Genomic DNA, 17,623 nt, shown 5'->3' with positions numbered 1-17,623 from the left:
GGGCTCACGGTTGCCGGGGTGCCACCCGCGGTGCCCGGGAGCCGAGGCCGGGGCACCAGGCGCTGCCCGCCCGGGAGCCCCTCCTGCTCCGCCGGGCACCGGCGGTGGCGGGGCCGGGGCCGCCCCCGGGGCGGGCCGGGCGGAGGCGGTGCCGCCGCCGCGTACAAAAGGCGCTGCGCCGCCGCTTCCCAGCCCGACGCTTTCGGCGGCCCAGAGCACCGAGCCGGGCGTCGAGCGGCGCTCGGCCCCTCCGCGGCGGAGCGTCCCCGCCGCCCGCGGCGCATAAGGCCAAGGCTTTCCGACTTCAGCTACAGTGCTAGCTAAGTCGGGGAAGGCAACACGGAGCGAAGCCGCGTGTCCCCCCTCTTCTCTCGGCAGCGGGCAGCGGCGGAGCGGGCCGGCATGGCGCGGGCAGCGGAGCCGGAGGGCCGGCGGCGCGGCGGTCAGTGCGGACGGGCCGCCTCCCGAGCGGCTCCCGGGCGCGGGTGACCGGGCGGGGCTGCCCGCGGGTGGGGGGCACCAAATCGCACCGTGTCCCGGTGGCGCCTCCGCTCTCAGAACGGTGTCCACGGCCGCGAGCTGTGCCTGCTGTACCGAAATGCGGTGGATGTGGCCGCATTTGCTTTAGCATCTGTTTCTTATTTCTCATTTAGGATCTGTGATTGCCTATTTTACGTCTGCAAAGTTTCTTCTTTATCTTGGACATGCACTGTCCACTTGGGTAAGTAAAATACTGGCCTGGTAGAAGCAGGATTTTATTAATCTGGCTATGATTTACCTGAGCTTTATTGATGCTTTGCAAAAGTCTTTACAAATTAGCCCACCACCGTAGAGGTCTTGTTACAACACCTTGCTGTTAAGAGTTCAAAATCTTTACAAGATGTGTTGCAGTATGTTTAGTTTTAGTGCAGAGTAGTGCAGTCCCAAAAGTCCCAAATTTTTGGTGGGACTGGTTCTGACCTTTTAATGTTTTTTAATAACTATAGACCTAGTGAGACTCCTTATAGAGGAGCAGAATGAGAGACAGCCCATTGCAGCATTTTATGTAAAGGACTCATATTTACTAATGGGAAATGCTCAGTGTTTACAATGAACTCAATACTGCCGCTCACTCGCTAACTTGTTGACAGCATCGGGTGTTGGCCTGTGTAAAATCACTTGCCTCCTGAAATGGTTGCCTTCTGTGCTAATATAACTTACTATACCAGATTTACTCACTTAAAGAATACTAAAAAGAAGCTACCTTAAGATGTGCACTAAAAATAGTCTGATTCTGTTCCACAGAATAAAATTAAGAATATGTGTGTATTTTAACACAATCTTAAGTCTCCATACAATGGCTTGGTTCAAAAATAAATGGAAGGTTCCCCCCACTTTCTGTGTTCTGTGTGTTGGAACATTGGGGTTGGTTTGATGTATGTGTTGAACAAATGGCTGATCTCCAGTTACAACAGCGCATGCCTGACTCTGGGGCTTCTTGCTTTCGCTAACCTGAAAGGTTGTACTGATATTTCTCTTAATGAAAGAAGTCTCTGAGTGGTATCAAATGTTTGTTTAAACAAATGCAATATTATGGCAGTTTTCAGTATTAAAAAGCAGCAAGCCAAACAGCTCTTTCAGAGGTCAGGGCTTATTGCCTGCCACAGTTTTTGTCAGTCATGCTCACAAAGTGCCTCACTGGCAATTTGGCCAGCCCTGCTTACTCCTCTCTGACCAGTGAGTGCTTCACAGCTCTGCGGGGGGCTTGTTCTGAGGCCCTGACTGAAGGTGGCAAAGCAGAGTTAGATAGACTACAAGGTGTCTCTTTAGCAATATTAATGTAACCTGGTCAGGTCCTGTTGGGTTTTGTGCTGAAAAGCTTGACTCAAAAAAAACCAGCAACCAAATCTGCTCAAATAACAGAAGTTATTCTGCATTAGCTTATTTTGACAGAACTGAGTGTGGGACTTCACCTTTTGTATCTCCTAAGCTTTGGTGTTCCTGTAATGTGCAGGTTTTTGCTACCAGAAGCAGAATACCGGACTCTTCGGAGCACGAAGTAATAGATCATCTTTGTTTTAGAATGGCTCTGTATACAACACAAAACCCAAGAGAAATGGGGTTTTGCTGTAATTGAGAGCTGATTATGTTTGTGTTACTATGCCATTCCCAAATGCCAAGAGAAGCTGTAAATTATTAAACATGTTATATCTCCAGAAATGTTCAGACTTCAACAAAGTCTAGACTCTGTTGGGCCCTTGCTCAGTCAAGTATTTGAATGTGTGCCTGGCCTCAGGGATCTTAATAGTCTGGCCAGCAATACTGCACTGGAGTCTCAGACCTTGTGCTGTTGCTGTCTATCCTCAGCAATACAGAGGGAGCAGTGTGGAACTGGCTTCACCTTGTTGGTGTCAGGCCTAATGTTTGCCAGGAGTTCAGCTGATTGCAACTTCCCAGCCTTATCTGTGCCCCTCAGGAGGCTGTCAGTAGGTGGTAGCCTGGCTATTCCTCAACTTGTTGGCTTCGGTTCTGACATGGATTGTATACATTCAGTATAAGGTAATTATAAGGGCAGTTATAATTACAGAAGGGGAAGAGCTGTCTTTAAAAGGATAGTGATGCTGAACAGCTGTAGCTATTTACAAGTTTTCAAAACACTACATTTTGAGACATTTTAAGGTGGGACTAAGTGTATGTAATCAAGGATCTGCCTGTTTCTGAAAACAATATTTGCTGTTCAGATTTCAGTAGCTCTTAGCTTGAAATTACATACCTGCTACAAAGCTCTGCAACTCACTAATATTGTTCTTCTCCTTTATCTATTCTTTATGATTTTTAATTCTTGAAAGAAAATCATACTTTCTGGTTGTAACAGCTGTGGTTTCCCCAAAAATTTTCTCTGTGGGTTGACCTGATTAAAATACTCTGGGTAAATGTGTTGGATAAAGTTGAACAGTGTTCACAGGTGCTCAGATAAGTGTACAGCAAAACCATGATGTCTCTGGAGTCAGAGGAACCTTTCCATGAGTTTGAAGTGAGATTCAGTTTTTCACTCCAACAGTAGTGACTGGCACTGACTTGCATATACATAGGGTTTTTTTAAAGAAATGCCTTCATTTTGTCACACTCCAGTAACTGAAACATCTGTGCGTAAAGAAAAAACCCAAACTTAATATAAAAGTATTTTTCAGATCGTTTTTCTAGCTGAATAAACAGTTATCTGGGTTAATTCACCTGCATGTATTTTAAGTCAAATTTTATAAAGTAGCATCTCAGGTCATATTAAGTGAAAGCTGGAATTAGGGAATTATATGCCTGTGGATTCATTGCTAGGATATTTTATGTATATTTCTACTAACTAACCACGGAATGTAAGTGGAACATATGTATAGAAGGTTTTAGGTGTCTCTTAAGTGAAAAATTGTTTATAATATATAAGAGGAGACACAAGATGATCATGCTTACAGTAGCATTTGTCATTGGATTTAGTTAAAAAAAGATACAAAATACCCTGGGGTTTTTATTTGAAAACATGGACTTTTTCTTTCCATGATTGGAGTATAATTTTTTTCAGCCTGTGTTTAAGGAAACAAGTATCAAAGTTTACATGTTACAATGTTTGCAGAAAACTCCAGTGAACTCAAATAACTTTAAAAGGCAAGTGCTTTTTGTGTCTGTACTATACTGAGGGCTAATCACACTTTGCAGTTATTTTGACCCTCCAAATAGTATGTTTTTTTTGTAGCTTTTGATTGCTGTGTTACATGGTAAGTTAGATTTGGCTGGCTTTTATTTTTAAAAGTTCTTTTATGTTACACCTCCTCCAGCCCTTCTGAATATTTGAGGTCCTTAGAAATTTGTACTCTTTGCTGTATCACATAGCAACTATTTGCTTAAGATAAGGCAACAGAAGAAAACAGTTTCATGTTTGGTTTGTAGGAGACTAATGTTAGGGACCCTTATTAAACAACCTGTGTGCCCCAGAATGGTATGAATGATTTCTATTCATCTGGTTTTTTTTACTGATTACAGAAAGGATTTTCTGTCATGTAATGCTGCAATATGTTCAAAAGTTAAGTGAGATGTGACAAAAAAACCTCCATGTATTTATTAGCAAACCTAAGAATGTTTTGAATAGAATGAAAATGACTTCACTTGGATGTGTTTAACAATTTGGGCATCCTTTTTGTACCCGTAGCAAGTGGTTATCAGGATGTGAATGTGTTTTATTTTAAGCACTAGGTTAAATTAGCAATAGGCTGAACAGCTGTGAGTTTACAACAGGTTAAATGAGCTATGCTATTCTAACTCCTCTGAGTAATATGCCAGTGCTGAACACTAAAAACAGCTGAAGTCCATTGATTTTTAGAAACTTCAGTTAACATTTACCTATATCTGTCCTGAATTGTATGATGGCTTGTTTCCACTTGACTCACTCTTGTGTTGTAAAGCTGCAGTTAAGCTTTGATCATCTAAGAGCAAGCTGCTGCCTTGAAAAGTTATTTAAGTAGTGATGGTAAATCTGTTAATATTTGATCCGTGCTGGAGAATTTGTGTAAGCTTTTTGAAGCTTGTTGGATGTGGCTGGTGACAGACTTTGTCCAGTAATATACTAATAGAAAATATCTTGGGTTTTTGGATTTGTGGTATTACAAACTGTAATGATCCACTTGATTAGGATAGATGATCTTAATGACACTGGGAAAAAATGAATGGTGACAGGATGTATCAATCAATGAACCTCCTAAGAAACCAACAACTACAGAAACCCCTCACCACCTCTGTACATGTGACAAACCTCTATTTTAGTCCAGACTTTTGACAGAGCTTTAGTAAAATAGTGAACCTGTGTACCTCTAAAGAGCAACCAGTAATGTTGTGTATGTTCTCTTACTCTTAAGGGAGATCGTATGTGGCATTTTGCTGTGTCTGTGTTCCTGGTTGAACTTTATGGAAACAGCTTGCTCCTGACTGCGGTCTATGGCCTGGTTGTGGCGGGATCAGTGCTTCTCCTGGGAGCCCTTATTGGAGACTGGGTGGACAAGAACTCCAGGCTCAAAGGTTAGATGCCTAGAGCAGGTTATTTACCTTCCAAATTCATGTTAAAAAGGTGAAGCTGACAGAGCCCAATATGAGAATGGGGCTTGCTCATCTCTTCTAAGAGGGGCAGATGGTTTCAGAGTGGTGACGGTTATACAGAGATACTCTCAAAGGCAAGAGGAAAACAGTTTTAAGTCATGATATGTTTGTTACTCAGGCTAAACCCCTGTGATGTGTAGAGATGTATGGAAACACTAAAGGTAAAAACTGTAACTTTAAGGCCTACAAACCAAATCCTATTTACATTAAAACATTAATATACACTTGTATTTTTGTTGTCTTTTGTCTGGATACAAAAACCTTTCACTTAAGTTTAAACACACTGCATTTGCATTAAGCATATTGTATATATGCCTTAGTCTGTTTTAAAAATAAAATGGGATCAAGTTCTTCAAATGATTTTTTACTTTGCAAAAATTTTCAAAATAGTATTCCTTCCATGGTAGGTTGGAGATGAATTTTAGAGGCTTGAGCTAGGTTTTTGCTACTTGAAACATACTGTCAACATTTAAACAGGGACTTAGATTGAGAGAAGACCTACTCTGAGTGTAAATCAAGAGCTACAATGTTACATGAGACATTAGTTTGTTTCTCTAAGACAATGGAAGACTCAGATTCTACTGTAAAGTATACTTTTGCCACTTAATGCTTTGGGGGAGAGTAGGGAAACAAGGATATTTAATCTGTGTGTCCCTTAATTATGTCCACCTTAAAGCTATGGTTAGCTCATTTTTATCTTCATAACTGTTGCTCTCTGTTTGGTTTAAAACAGTGGCTCAGACATCCTTGATTGTGCAGAATTCATCTGTCATCCTGTGTGGTGTTATCCTGATGATTATCTTCTTGTTTAAGACACAGCTCTTGACATTATACCACGGATGGCTTCTTGTGAGTGCTTCAGCTTGTTAATAAGAAATTAATTTGTGAAGAAACTTTGGGAGGCATGGGAGATGGATGAATTTTTATCTTAATCTTTAATTCTTTAATCTGTACAGACGTTTCTGGGAGCCAAAACTGGCAAATGAACTGCACTTGTTAGGTAAATAGAGATGATGATTGTTTTCTGCCAGGAATTGTAGACTTGATCTTGTTTTGTGAAGAATAATGCTGAAATGTATGGAATCAAATATAGAAGTCTTTTCTGCTTGTGTAGAAAGTGGAGTTGTCCATCAGTTTTCTCACATTATAACTCTTTCCCCTCATCTCTCTAGACATTGTGCTATATCCTGGTTATCACAATAGCAAATATTGCCAATTTGGCCAGCACTGCCACAGCGATCACAATTCAGAGGGACTGGATTGTTGTGGTTGCAGGGGAAGACAGAAGCAAACTGGCAGGTGAAATATATTGCCTTTATAATACTTTGCATGTCTTACTTTCCAAGCTTGATTTTATTTTTGTTTTAAGACTAGAGTTTTACAGAGATCAGTGCATCTTTGAATTCCAGATATTATGAGAAAACGTCAAGTAAAATGGCAGCCTTTGTTTTGCTCTTCCTTGCTCTGGACTACAGCTGCTGAGATCACAAATTACTGTTGTGATTACAATTCAGTTAGGCATCCCCAAACTTGTTTTGCCCTCCTCTTAGTCCTGCTGAAGCTCTGTTAGGAAAACTAGTCTTGCTGAACAAGCCAAGTGTTGCAATACTTTATTTTTAGGTCCCTGGAATGAAACGGAGAGAACTCTTGCATAACTGGGCTCCTCTCATAGGGATCAAAGAAAGATGCATGAGAATGGAGTCCAGAACAGTTAAGTAGGTATATTAGGAAATTGCCACTAGGTAATACTGTGCATACAGGCACATTTGAAACATTGCATTTCTCTAGCATTAGATGTCTAACTCAGAGCTGTGAACTTTCCCTCTGTTGGAATTGGAAGCTCTGCTTTCTTTTGACAGTGGGTACTTTTGAGCATAGACTACAGACAAAATACTTCCTAGGCAAAAGATTATTTTTTTGCTTCTCCCCCTGTGCTCTGCACTTGGACAGTGGCATTGGTACTACAAGGAGAGAGAATTAATTTCCATTTATATCCTATTGCGGCTTGGTAGTCATGAGACTTCTCGGATGTGAGAGATTGGGACTCTCACTGAGGATGCATGAGCCAAGTTACACCTAAGGGTGTATAACAGTCTTTGGCTGTGCTGCTCCTCTGATTGTAACAGAGTGTGGGAAGCAGCATTTTTTGTGATGAGTTTGGTCAGGCTGTATGGGCTCATGGTTGTATGAATCAACCCCATAAGGGGACTTAAGCCCTCTCAGATAGAGGAACGGATACTGAACTGCAAACAAGGCACAGAGCAGTTTAACATTACCCAGACCTCTATAGCTCACCTCTATAGTTGAGATACCTTCAGGCTTAGACAGCATTTCAGCTTCTGGACTCTAATTTTGTATAAAGCTGCCTGTATTGCCCGTGAAGTTCAGAGTCCTTTTGGAAATTTCAATCCTGTATTCCAGAGTTTTACTTGATGTTCATCTCCAATGAACGAATGTTATTTACCCATTTCATCCAGGAAAGGCTAATTCTTAGATGCATTAAGTGTCATACTTTTATTTCCCAGTCTACAAATTGTCCTCAGTCATTTATTTTGACCTTGCAGTGCCTTTCTAGGTCATGCCTTTTGTAGAGCAGCAATACAGGTGAACTTTCTTCACACATGTGAATCACAGGTAGAAAAATAGCAGCTATCTGTAAAAGTCTTAGGTTAATGAGAACTATTAAAACTTTGTTGTTGTGTCAGATCTTACTCAGCAAATCATCTCCCCCATCCCTGTCCTACATAGACACAGGAGATAAAGTACAGACCACACCTGCAGAGGGCTGCTGCCTGGGAGTCAGTCCTGCCTCTTGACTGCTTAATGAGCTCAGGCACAATTGTATGACCACTTACAATTTGTACTGAGAAATCAGGCAAGAGCTTTCTTATGACTTGATTGAGTATAAAAACAACCACTGGATTAAGCACCTTTGTTCAACAGATTTATCTGAAGCATCCCTTCCAGGCTGAACAGGCTTGTTTTCAGTGTAACCATGCTGTAACCTGGAGACTATTGAAACTTCTTAATTTTATTTTTTTTACGTTAAGTGCTGACACTGACTTTGCAGCAAATACTGTTGTTCATCTTTGCATTGTTTCCTCTCCTCAAAAAGAAATCTTAGTTATACAAGTCAGTGAAATAGGGAAATAAAAAATTAACTTCTCCTTTGTTGCCCTTGATTAGTTTTCCTACTCATTCTTTGTACCTTTTCTGAGTGGAATTATAGCTCAACCCAAAAAAAAAAAAGTTAGTTGGTTGGAATTTTTAAAGCCAAATATTATGCAAGTATCTCACTTAACTATTTGGCTGAGGGTTAACTAGGTTAACATTGAATTGACTTTGAAATTGAGTAATCCAAATGTTTCTTTGAGGACAAATTCTCTGCAGATTCAATAAAGCAGTTTCATACTGATGTAGAATTTCACTTGGCCTTCACAAGCTCTAGTTTTACAGTAGGACTCTGAAAGGGCCTCATGTGTGAAACCACTGCCTAGCAATTTGTAGGAGTGGAAGAATGGCACTATTAATTGGAAGCTTACAGGAACCCAGATGGTTTAATGACAGTAAAGTAGATAAGATTGAGGGTGAGGCATTCCCTAGCAGCAAATGAAAGATGCATTTGTGCTGAGAATGGGTTGCTTGTTTTGACTGTAAACATCAAAGGACCAGAAAGGAGTGAGGACTTTGCTCAGTAAGATCTAAGGATGCCTACAGCTGCCATCAACCAGTGTGACTTCACAAGGAAATGTAAAAGCCATTTCAAAGTTCTGCTGCTATCACAGTGGTTCTTTGGCCACCAGTTATTAGAAATGAATGGAGGAGGCTAAGAAATATGTGTTCCAATGCTGGGAGATAGATTATGATCTTCCCAAGAAACATTTCCACCTTCTGAGATTCCTGAAGCTGTGCATGCTAGCTTTGAGTGTTACAGGGCTAGAGCTCAGAGTCCACAGTGTCAGTGCTGTGTAAAAGTGATCTCATGATGAGCAGTTTTACCTGATCTCACAATGAACAGGACTATGCTGCCACTGTAAACCCAGCGTGCTAAACCTGGGAGACCTTATGCAGGCAAAACTGGCAGGAGTAGGGTTTTGGCTTACAAACACCTTGGTTGATTGCAGTGAACTTAAATATTGAAACAGTCTGAAGGTCCCTCTGGTTAATTCTGGAACCAGTTGCAATTGCAGGAGCAAGACTTGTAGCTTTACCTTCATACATGTGCAATTCAGTTATGTCAATGAATATTTCACTGTAAGTGTTCACCAGTCATTTCATCATCAAATAATTTCTGACAGATATGAATGCCACAATAAGAAGAATTGATCAGCTGACCAATATCTTGGCCCCAATGGCTGTTGGTCAGATAATGACATTTGGCTCCCCCATGATTGGCTGTGGATTCATTTCTGGCTGGAACCTGATGTCAATGTGTGTGGAATATCTGCTGCTCTGGAAGGTTTATCAGAAAACCCCTACTCTGGCTCACAAATCTGCAAAAGTGGAAGCATCAGAACTGAAACAGCTGAATGTAAAGAAAGGTATTGAAAACACATAAATGTAACTGTTCAAATTCACTGTATGTTCATTGCATCAGTCAAGCCAAGTGTTGACTTTTGTCTTTCACAGGCACTGCTTTGAGGCTAAATAGCTTTCTACTCCTAGCTTGCAGATTTCAGGTTTGGGGTATAGATACCACAGACTCTAATCTAAGCAACACCACTTTGTGCAGCTTTTTGAGGAATTCCATAAAATGCAGACAAACAATGAATTGTCTTATCTTTGTTAACCCCTTAGAGTAAGTCTGTCTTGTAACTTCAGGCTGATCATCAGGAATACTCCTGTCCATCTATACTATAGCTGATAAGCTGGACTAGGCCCTTGGCTCTGTAGTGTCTACAGCCTCTGTAAGACTACTCCTTGCTAACTCATCTCTGCTTACACACAGTACTAACAGGCTTTCAGGAGATTCTAGAATAGATGGTCATACTTCTATTCTGGCATGATGGTATGATTTTTACATGCTCCAGGAAATGGTGGAGAAAAAAATGAACACTTTTGGCCTTGAGCTCTGCTTCCTTGGCCAAGCAGTACAAGTGGGATTTGCAGTGTAGATGACTATGGCTATTACTATAAGTAACACTAAAATTGATATTAAAGTTACTTTAGATAGACTCAGTATCAAAAATTTAAATTCAGAAGCAGACTTTTTATTGTGAAGTAGTAGAAATGTCAGGTGCTGAAATACTAAGCTCAAGTATTTCCCCATTTTTAAGGCAGCAGTATATGAATACTACTGAAAGCTCATGTTATGGGCCCCCAGCTGTAACATAGGTGATGGGTTTTTGTTTGGGTTTTGTTATTGGGTGTTTTAGGGTTTTTTTGAAATATGAAGAATTCCTGGGTTTTGTTTAAATGCTAACAAACAATCTTGTCTCAATATATGGTGTTAGAAAGCTGCTATTAAAACTACTGAAGTGATCTATCCTCCCAGCCATCAGATCCATGGTGGTAACAGCTGTTCCAGTAAGCTGTTGGACCAGGCCGATGGCAGTTGAGTATCGGAGAACAATAGAGTGTAGAATGCTCCCCAGCTTTGGAACCGGCTCTTAAATCCTTCTGAGGAATGAAGCATTTAGCCAGTGTCAATATGTAGGAAACACTTACTAATCTTTGCTGTTGCAGTATTCTGATTTTGTTAGAAGACTTCTGCTTTTAAAAGTTGCTGAAGTGCTTCATGCGTCTCACTTGCTGTATGTGGAGTTAGTTTGGAACTTAATAGTGTAAAAGCACTGCTCAGTCACCCAGACATTTGTGGAATTTCTATCCTCCTTACTAGAGTAAATAGCGCTGTAATTTTTGGATTTTTGTTTATGATCAGTGGAAGTGCCTTTTTCCTTTATTGCAGTATGAATGGACTTGTAGAAATGCATAGGTTTTTGGTTTGTTTGGGGTTTCTCTAAGTCAAGCTTTGAAAGCTTTTGACTCTGGACAGGCTTCAGCCTTGACATGAGATACTGACAGATGTTTAAGTATGCCCTTTTTTCAGTCAGTGCTTTTAAGCATACAAAGCTGTATTAAAATGCCAACTCACGCTAGCATTCGTTAAGCAAATAATTTCTCTGTGGAGCTGGAGCAAGTCTAGAAACGGGCAGTGCTTTTTCCTATCACTGTTTAATTAATTAAACTGATAGGGATAAACTTTACTTGATCTTACTCCCCAGGTAGGATTTAAGAGTGCTTTAAGTGCTTTTAATTTAGGTAATTAAGAGAGCTTGGCAGTGGAGTTTGACTGATGCACGTCTGCACTAGCGAGCTTATGGCAAACAATCATCTGTTGCTTTACACTGTGATTTTGCAGGCAGGAGTGTATCTGACAGCTGCATTTCTGTTTACAGAGAGTGACATGAAGCCTGCTGAAGGAGTGCAGTTAATTATTGAGAAAGATGTAGCTGGCTTTGAGCCCCAGCAGGAGAAGGAAGTCGGCTGCGCTGCCCGGATTGCTGAACCTTTCATAACCTTCCGGGACGGATGGGTTGCGTACTACAACCAGCCAGTATTCCTTGCGGGCATGGGCCTTGCATTTCTCTATATGACTGTCCTGGGATTCGATTGTATCACTACAGGCTATGCATACACTCAGGGACTGAGTGGCTCTGTGCTAAGCCTCCTCATGGGTGCCTCAGCAGTCACTGGAATCCTGGGAACAGTAGCTTTCACTTGGCTTCGGCGCAAATGTGGCCTCATTCGCACGGGCCTTATTTCTGGAGTTGCTCAGTTTGCTTGTCTGATCTTATGTGCCATCTCTGTATTTATGCCTGGAAGTCCTATGGATTTGACTGTTTCTCCATTTGCTGACATCAGTGCCAGGCTGTTTGAAAATGAGCCATTGCCTACTATAGCATCTCCAGAACCTGAAATGATTTTTGCAACTGGAATGCCCAACTTGTTAAACGGGTCTATTGCTCCTGCTAACAGTGACCCAGAGATGAGTCCTGAGCCCGTGCCTTTAATCTCTGTTAGTCTCCTGTTTGCAGGAGTCATTGCTGCTAGAGTTGGTAAGTATTACATCTCTATTACAATTTGGTTTAATATCTGCTTTTAAGTCTAAAAAAATTAGTTACCGTGCCTGTCAATTAAATACAATTGATTTTAGAAGTAGAGGCAATAATTGGAATGTTCCATCTTGTTTCTGGGGCTAGTTGATTGTACTTCACATAAAAATGAAATCATCCTGCAATAATATCACTAGTACAAAGACTGCAGTGCTAACTCCATGTATATTTTATGTCACTAATAGGAGAAAAGTTACCACATTTGGAGATGATTGTAATGTATTTTTTGGAAAGCTTATCTCTAAATTATTTTTGTTCACAACCCAACCAAATGAAACCACTTGTTACTAGGAAACAGCACCAAACACATCTGCTGTGAAAACCTTCACATTTCAGAGTTTACTAAATTAATCAATTTATTTAAATTGTCTTGGTGTTTAGAAGGGAAGCTTTGATTTGGATGACAGCTTAAGTTTTTGAGGTATTGTTGGTTAGCATAATATTAGTATCTGTCAACAGAATAGACAGTCAAATATAGAAATGTAATGAACAGCAATGGTCATCTGTAGAATCATTCTTTAATTTCTCCAGTTTTTGCTGAATTCTGGAGGAATAAAATACTTAATTCACATGTATTAAGTTTTTTTGCAAGATAAGCTTTTAAAGCTGAGTCATGAATAGACTAAACCAGTATGGAAGTCAATGTCACACATCTGAAATTATTGTGTATTCTGCATAGTTTAAAAGATGTTTGGTGGTTTTTTGTGCAGAACTTTAGTGATTGCACCTAGCATGAATACACTCTAAATTGCTGTAAGCCAGCTATTTAAACAAGGAAAGGATGAGTAAAACATTGGCTCAATAGTCATGATGAAATAGGATGTGATGGGCAACTTCATGTGTCAAGTTAATTTATGTATTGTTTAGTGAAATTTTTTGTAAAAGGAATGTAAATTGCTCTTCACTGTGAGTGTGAAATGAGTTCTAGTCAACAAGAGGATGTCTTATGCTGAGCATTTTTGGCAGAAGTGAGTGCTTGGAAGGATGAATTGAATTATGCCAGTGATGTGTTTGCCATGGGAAGCCCAGCAGTATGGATAACTGTTTTCTCTCTCCATAGGCCTTTGGTCCTTTGATTTGACTGTCACACAGTTACTCCAAGAAAACGTCATAGAATCTGAAAGAGGCATCATAAACGGTGTCCAAAACTCCATGAATTATCTTCTTGACTTGCTGCACTTCATCATGGTCATCTTGGCCCCAAACCCTGAAGCTTTTGGCTTATTGGTGCTTATTTCTGTGTCTTTTGTTGCAATGGGCCACATAATGTACTTCAGATTTGCCCAAAAAAGCTTGGGAAAACAACTTTTTGTTTGTCACACTCCTGATCCCAAAACAGCCCCTGACAGTTCACCACCTGGTAATACATCTACTGTCTGAAAGGATCCACTTCTCTTTACTAACTTTGCTTCACAAATACCATGGTTAAGCACATATGCTTCCTTTTATGACCCTGTTTGAGGTGTTTCTCTAGAGTTGAATGCATAACTTAGCTCTTTGGGTAAGCCCATGAGAGAAAATTCATCTTGCAGTGACCCTGTAAATGTTTCCTGTTTGGCAGAGGATAACCTGGATGGTTCTTGACAGCTGCAGTATCAAAGGTTCCCCACAAGTCTGGTGTTTGATCACAAAAAATACTGTTCAAGTTCCATGGCTGGCCCCCACAGTGTGGTTAAGTGATTATACATACTCAATTTACCATGTATTTTGAATAATTCTTGTGTCCATTGAGTAAAATGTAGTCTTGTCCTTCTTTTTAGTTACTTCAGAATCACTTTTTATACAGTATTTGATTGTTTGGAGTTTTTCTCCAATATTCCATTACCATGAGCAGTTCTGCTCACCTTTATTCTTAAACTGGTATAAACATCCTCTCTAAACACTGGACTTTGATGGTCCTTGTGGGTCCCCTCTAACTCACAATATTCTATGATCCTTTTTGGATTCTTCTAATAAACAGACTTTTTTCCCCAAAACCTTTATAGTATTTTATGTTTTGGTTTAACTTTATGGAAACACCTTTGCAGGTTTTTTGCATGTTTCCTTACAAATTAGAATACTGTTAGGTACAAGATATTGTATTACACTTTTGTTGCACTTCTTAGAGTAAAACAGCCTCATTTAACAGAAGCTAGTGATGTAATATTACAAAGCATGGCTTTTAAATTGCAAATGGCAGGTTTGCTCGGGTTTAATGTAGCAGAAAGTGCTAAGGTCAGGAGTACTGGTACAGAAAGATAAATTCTAGTGCTAACTTAGTTTTTGCCTCAGAGTACAAGCAGCTTTAGCTAATTTTCCAATATATCAGACTTCAATGGGGTTTCTAAAAACAATTGCATTTAGAAATAGTTAATATTTCATGCAAAAGGTGGATTACTTGCATTTATCTGATGTGTATGTGAATTTTGACTTCGTTCTAAAATACTGCTAAACCAATGAGATGATGGATTGAGAGGCCCTCAAAAGCAACTTCAGAGCAATGAAAGTGATACATCCCCTCTGTTCAATAAGTTCTTGCATTTTTTTTTGTTAGTTTTGTTGGGTTTTTTTTACCCTGCATGTGTACTAACACAGTACTTCCATAGTCATTAACCCGATGTGCACTTTTGTGGAAGCTACACACTTTGCTTTCTCAGTAGAGTTGAACCTGGTGGTGTTCTGAGTTTTCTTATGGCTTGGCAGTCTGACTTCTAAATTTAATTACTGGTAAAATATTTGTTTGCAGAATAAGTAGTATGTGAAAACAATGTCAGCAACTTGTCAAAAGTATCCTCTGTAACTTTTAAGGGTTTTTTTAATTTTAGGTACTGTCCTTGACAGTCATATATGTTGCCAGACTCAACCCTGGAATGTAAGTGTGTGAACTCCATTGAAATTAAAGGCGTTACACCAGGGCTGAGTCAAGGCCAGTCATCACAAATTTTGTAACAATTACATTATCCATCGAAGTATGTAAAGAACCTCTAGTGGCTTTAGTCTCAGATACAATGTTTTGTAAGAGGTGTGAAATGGAATGACTGGGAATCCAGTATAAAACCAATGCACTTGTAGCCCATAGTTTTCAATAACTGGATGTAATGATTTTTCTCCTCTAACGGACCAAACCTAATAATTACTATGTTGCTGAAAGCTTCTCAGGGATGTTTTCACTAGGTTTATAAGTGTTTATACTTTGACCAAGCATTTGGGTTTTGTTTTGATATAATAAAGTAAAATATGTAATTTAGAGTAGGTTTAAAATTTGTGACTCAATCCTGAGTGTAACTTAAGGGAATTTTGCCATCAGCAGAATTTGTCAGAAGACAAATAAAACAAGCTTATCTAGATTTGTAGAGTAAATATGTCCAAAGGATAGCTTTATGTGGTATATGATAATTACACTCGTAACTAAAATAGCTCTGATTTGCCAAATATATTTTCTCATGTGTATATAATTTAAATTGGGACCAGATTTTAATACCGTTAAATATAAATAAATGTAGTCCAAATGTCAGTGAATGCCTCTACACTGCACTTTGAAAAACATCTGAATGCCACTGTATACCTTGTACTCATTGGCCATCAGGGAAACAAAGCTGAAAATGCAGCTTTTTTTTTTTTGTGCTGTCTGCAGTGCACAGAACCCAGGGTGCCTAAAATGTAATGCTGTAGCACTAAGCACCAGCCATCCCAGAGAGGATGTATTTCTCAAGTCTAGAAAGCTCCAAAAACGTGATAAATAGAGCTGGGAGCATGCCATGTTCCTGCCTGTTTCCAGAGGCTTTTTTTTCCCTTTCTCCAAGAACAATTTAGTCTTGTTTAATTTGAGCAGCAATTTGTTTCATAAATAGTTCCACTAGATAGTGCAGTACTATTAGGAGAGGACTGGAGCTTTGAATTTGGTAAACATGATGTGGTTAGGATTCATATGTGCACATCACAGCTGGAAGGCAAGACAATCCTAAAATAGAAAAGTGAATGCTAGTTTGAAGAGGAACAAGGAGGTTTAAATTAGAAAACTTGTGTGTATTGGTCTGCATTGGATGTCAAAAAAATGTATGCTGCTTGAGCACAGCCTATTTGTGTGTGAGTCCAAGATGTGTGCACACACCTGTACTCGGTAGTGCTTTGAAGCAGTGTGGAGCCTGAAGTCTTACTTAGCAGGACTTTCATTAAGTAAGCATTCTTGGCCTTGTATTTATTTATTTTTTTAAATAAAATGTCCAAATTGGATGAAAACTGCCCTTAAAAATGTACGCGCTAGAAATCAATCTTACCAGAATATTTTATTATACAACCTTATGCTGGACATAGTATTGATTTATGTATTACTGTTGTTAAAGCTAATTAATAAATTTGCATAAAAACTTATTTGTCTTGTATTTTTCAGTTTGTGGGTATCTGGGTATGCTACACTTAATATGGATCCTTTGTAGAAAGCTTTTTTTGTATGATGGGCTGAAACTGCCATGAAGCACAAACAAAGAGTATTGAGGAGGAAGTAAATAACAAATGTCAAAATCTTTCAATTATCTTGTTACTCTTTGGTGAATTGATTTTTATTTACTGTCCACAGTGCTAAGTAAATAGATGAAGTTCTTGCAACCTCAGCTTGGATCTTGCATTTGGCAATATAAAAGTTTTGTGTCTTGGCCTGCTGAGCAACAGAAAGCAAATTATTTTACTTTGCCATGTATCTTTACCATACTGAACTTGGGATGATGGCCTTCTGTAGCAGCAACCTATAGGTGAGAGCTCTGGGGATAGGCGTGGTCAAAGTTTAGTTTTAGTAGTCAAGTACTTTTGAATACTAAAACCAGGATGTTTCCTATAGGACTGCTTCTGGCTTTGTGTATTTAGGATATGTATGCACAAAGGATTGACCTTTACAAGGATGTTGCATTGGTTCACTAGGAGCTCTCTGAACTCATTCCTCTTTGAACTAAGATTTTCCTAGAAACAGACCTCTATGGTTGTTTGCCTTCTTCACTGCCACTTAAAGTTTTGACAAGTGTTAGAATACTGATTTGAAAATGTAGGTATACATATCCACCCATGTAAATATAAAAGTACAGAGAAAAATATTTGTGAATGATATTGTGTAATTAATAGGTAAAGAATGTATTTCTTTATACTGAAGAAGTCCCTTCACAATTTACTATTTGATGGTTTCACTGCTTTTTTTTTGTGGGTTTTTTTTTTCCACTCAGTTGTAAACATTTTGCAAAGTTCTGAGTTTAAGCCCCTGAGGAATTCACTTCTCAGCAACCAAAGGTAAAATGATTGGAGATACCTACCACTGTTTGTTTGCTTGTTGCACTACTTGGCTCACCAGGTAGTTGAGATGTCAGCCCTCCCTGTGGAGGGCAAGGTATATTGTGCATTCTGTATTGTATTTTTCTCTGAAATAT

At 39.5% G+C, this 17,623-nt stretch overlaps 1 protein-coding gene across 1 annotated transcript; it reads left to right on the top strand.

Annotated features, from left to right (window-relative positions):
* The first annotated feature begins 201 nt into the window (after positions 1-201).
* Positions 202-16,583, top strand: SLC40A1 (solute carrier family 40 member 1). Its single transcript, XM_041487578.1, has 8 exons — positions 202-442; positions 654-721; positions 4,881-5,040; positions 5,852-5,967; positions 6,291-6,417; positions 9,417-9,659; positions 11,517-12,176; positions 13,294-16,583. Exons 1-8 carry the CDS (start codon positions 403-405, stop codon positions 13,611-13,613), a joined length of 1,734 nt encoding a protein of 577 aa, XP_041343512.1. The 5' UTR covers positions 202-402; the 3' UTR covers positions 13,614-16,583.
* The last annotated feature ends 1,040 nt before the right edge of the window (positions 16,584-17,623 follow it).

The sequence above is a fragment of the Pyrgilauda ruficollis genome, unplaced genomic scaffold (assembly GCF_017590135.1).
Source record: "Pyrgilauda ruficollis isolate IOZ18807 unplaced genomic scaffold, ASM1759013v1 scaffold81, whole genome shotgun sequence".
Classification (NCBI taxonomy): Eukaryota; Metazoa; Chordata; class Aves; order Passeriformes; family Passeridae; genus Pyrgilauda; species Pyrgilauda ruficollis.
The sequence above is the reverse complement of the archived record's forward strand: the minus strand, read 5'-3'. Positions and strand labels throughout refer to the sequence as shown.

Excerpts from the sequence above, each read along its gene's own strand:
- SLC40A1 (XM_041487578.1), top strand. The coding sequence starts at position 403 with ATGGCGCGGGCAGCGGAGCCGGAGGGCCGGCGGCGCGGCG. Across the intron at positions 5,041-5,851 it reads CAAGAACTCCAGGCTCAAAG|TGGCTCAGACATCCTTGATT; the intron begins GTTAGATGCCTA and ends GGTTTAAAACAG. Across the intron at positions 6,418-9,416 it reads AGACAGAAGCAAACTGGCAG|ATATGAATGCCACAATAAGA; the intron begins GTGAAATATATT and ends AATTTCTGACAG.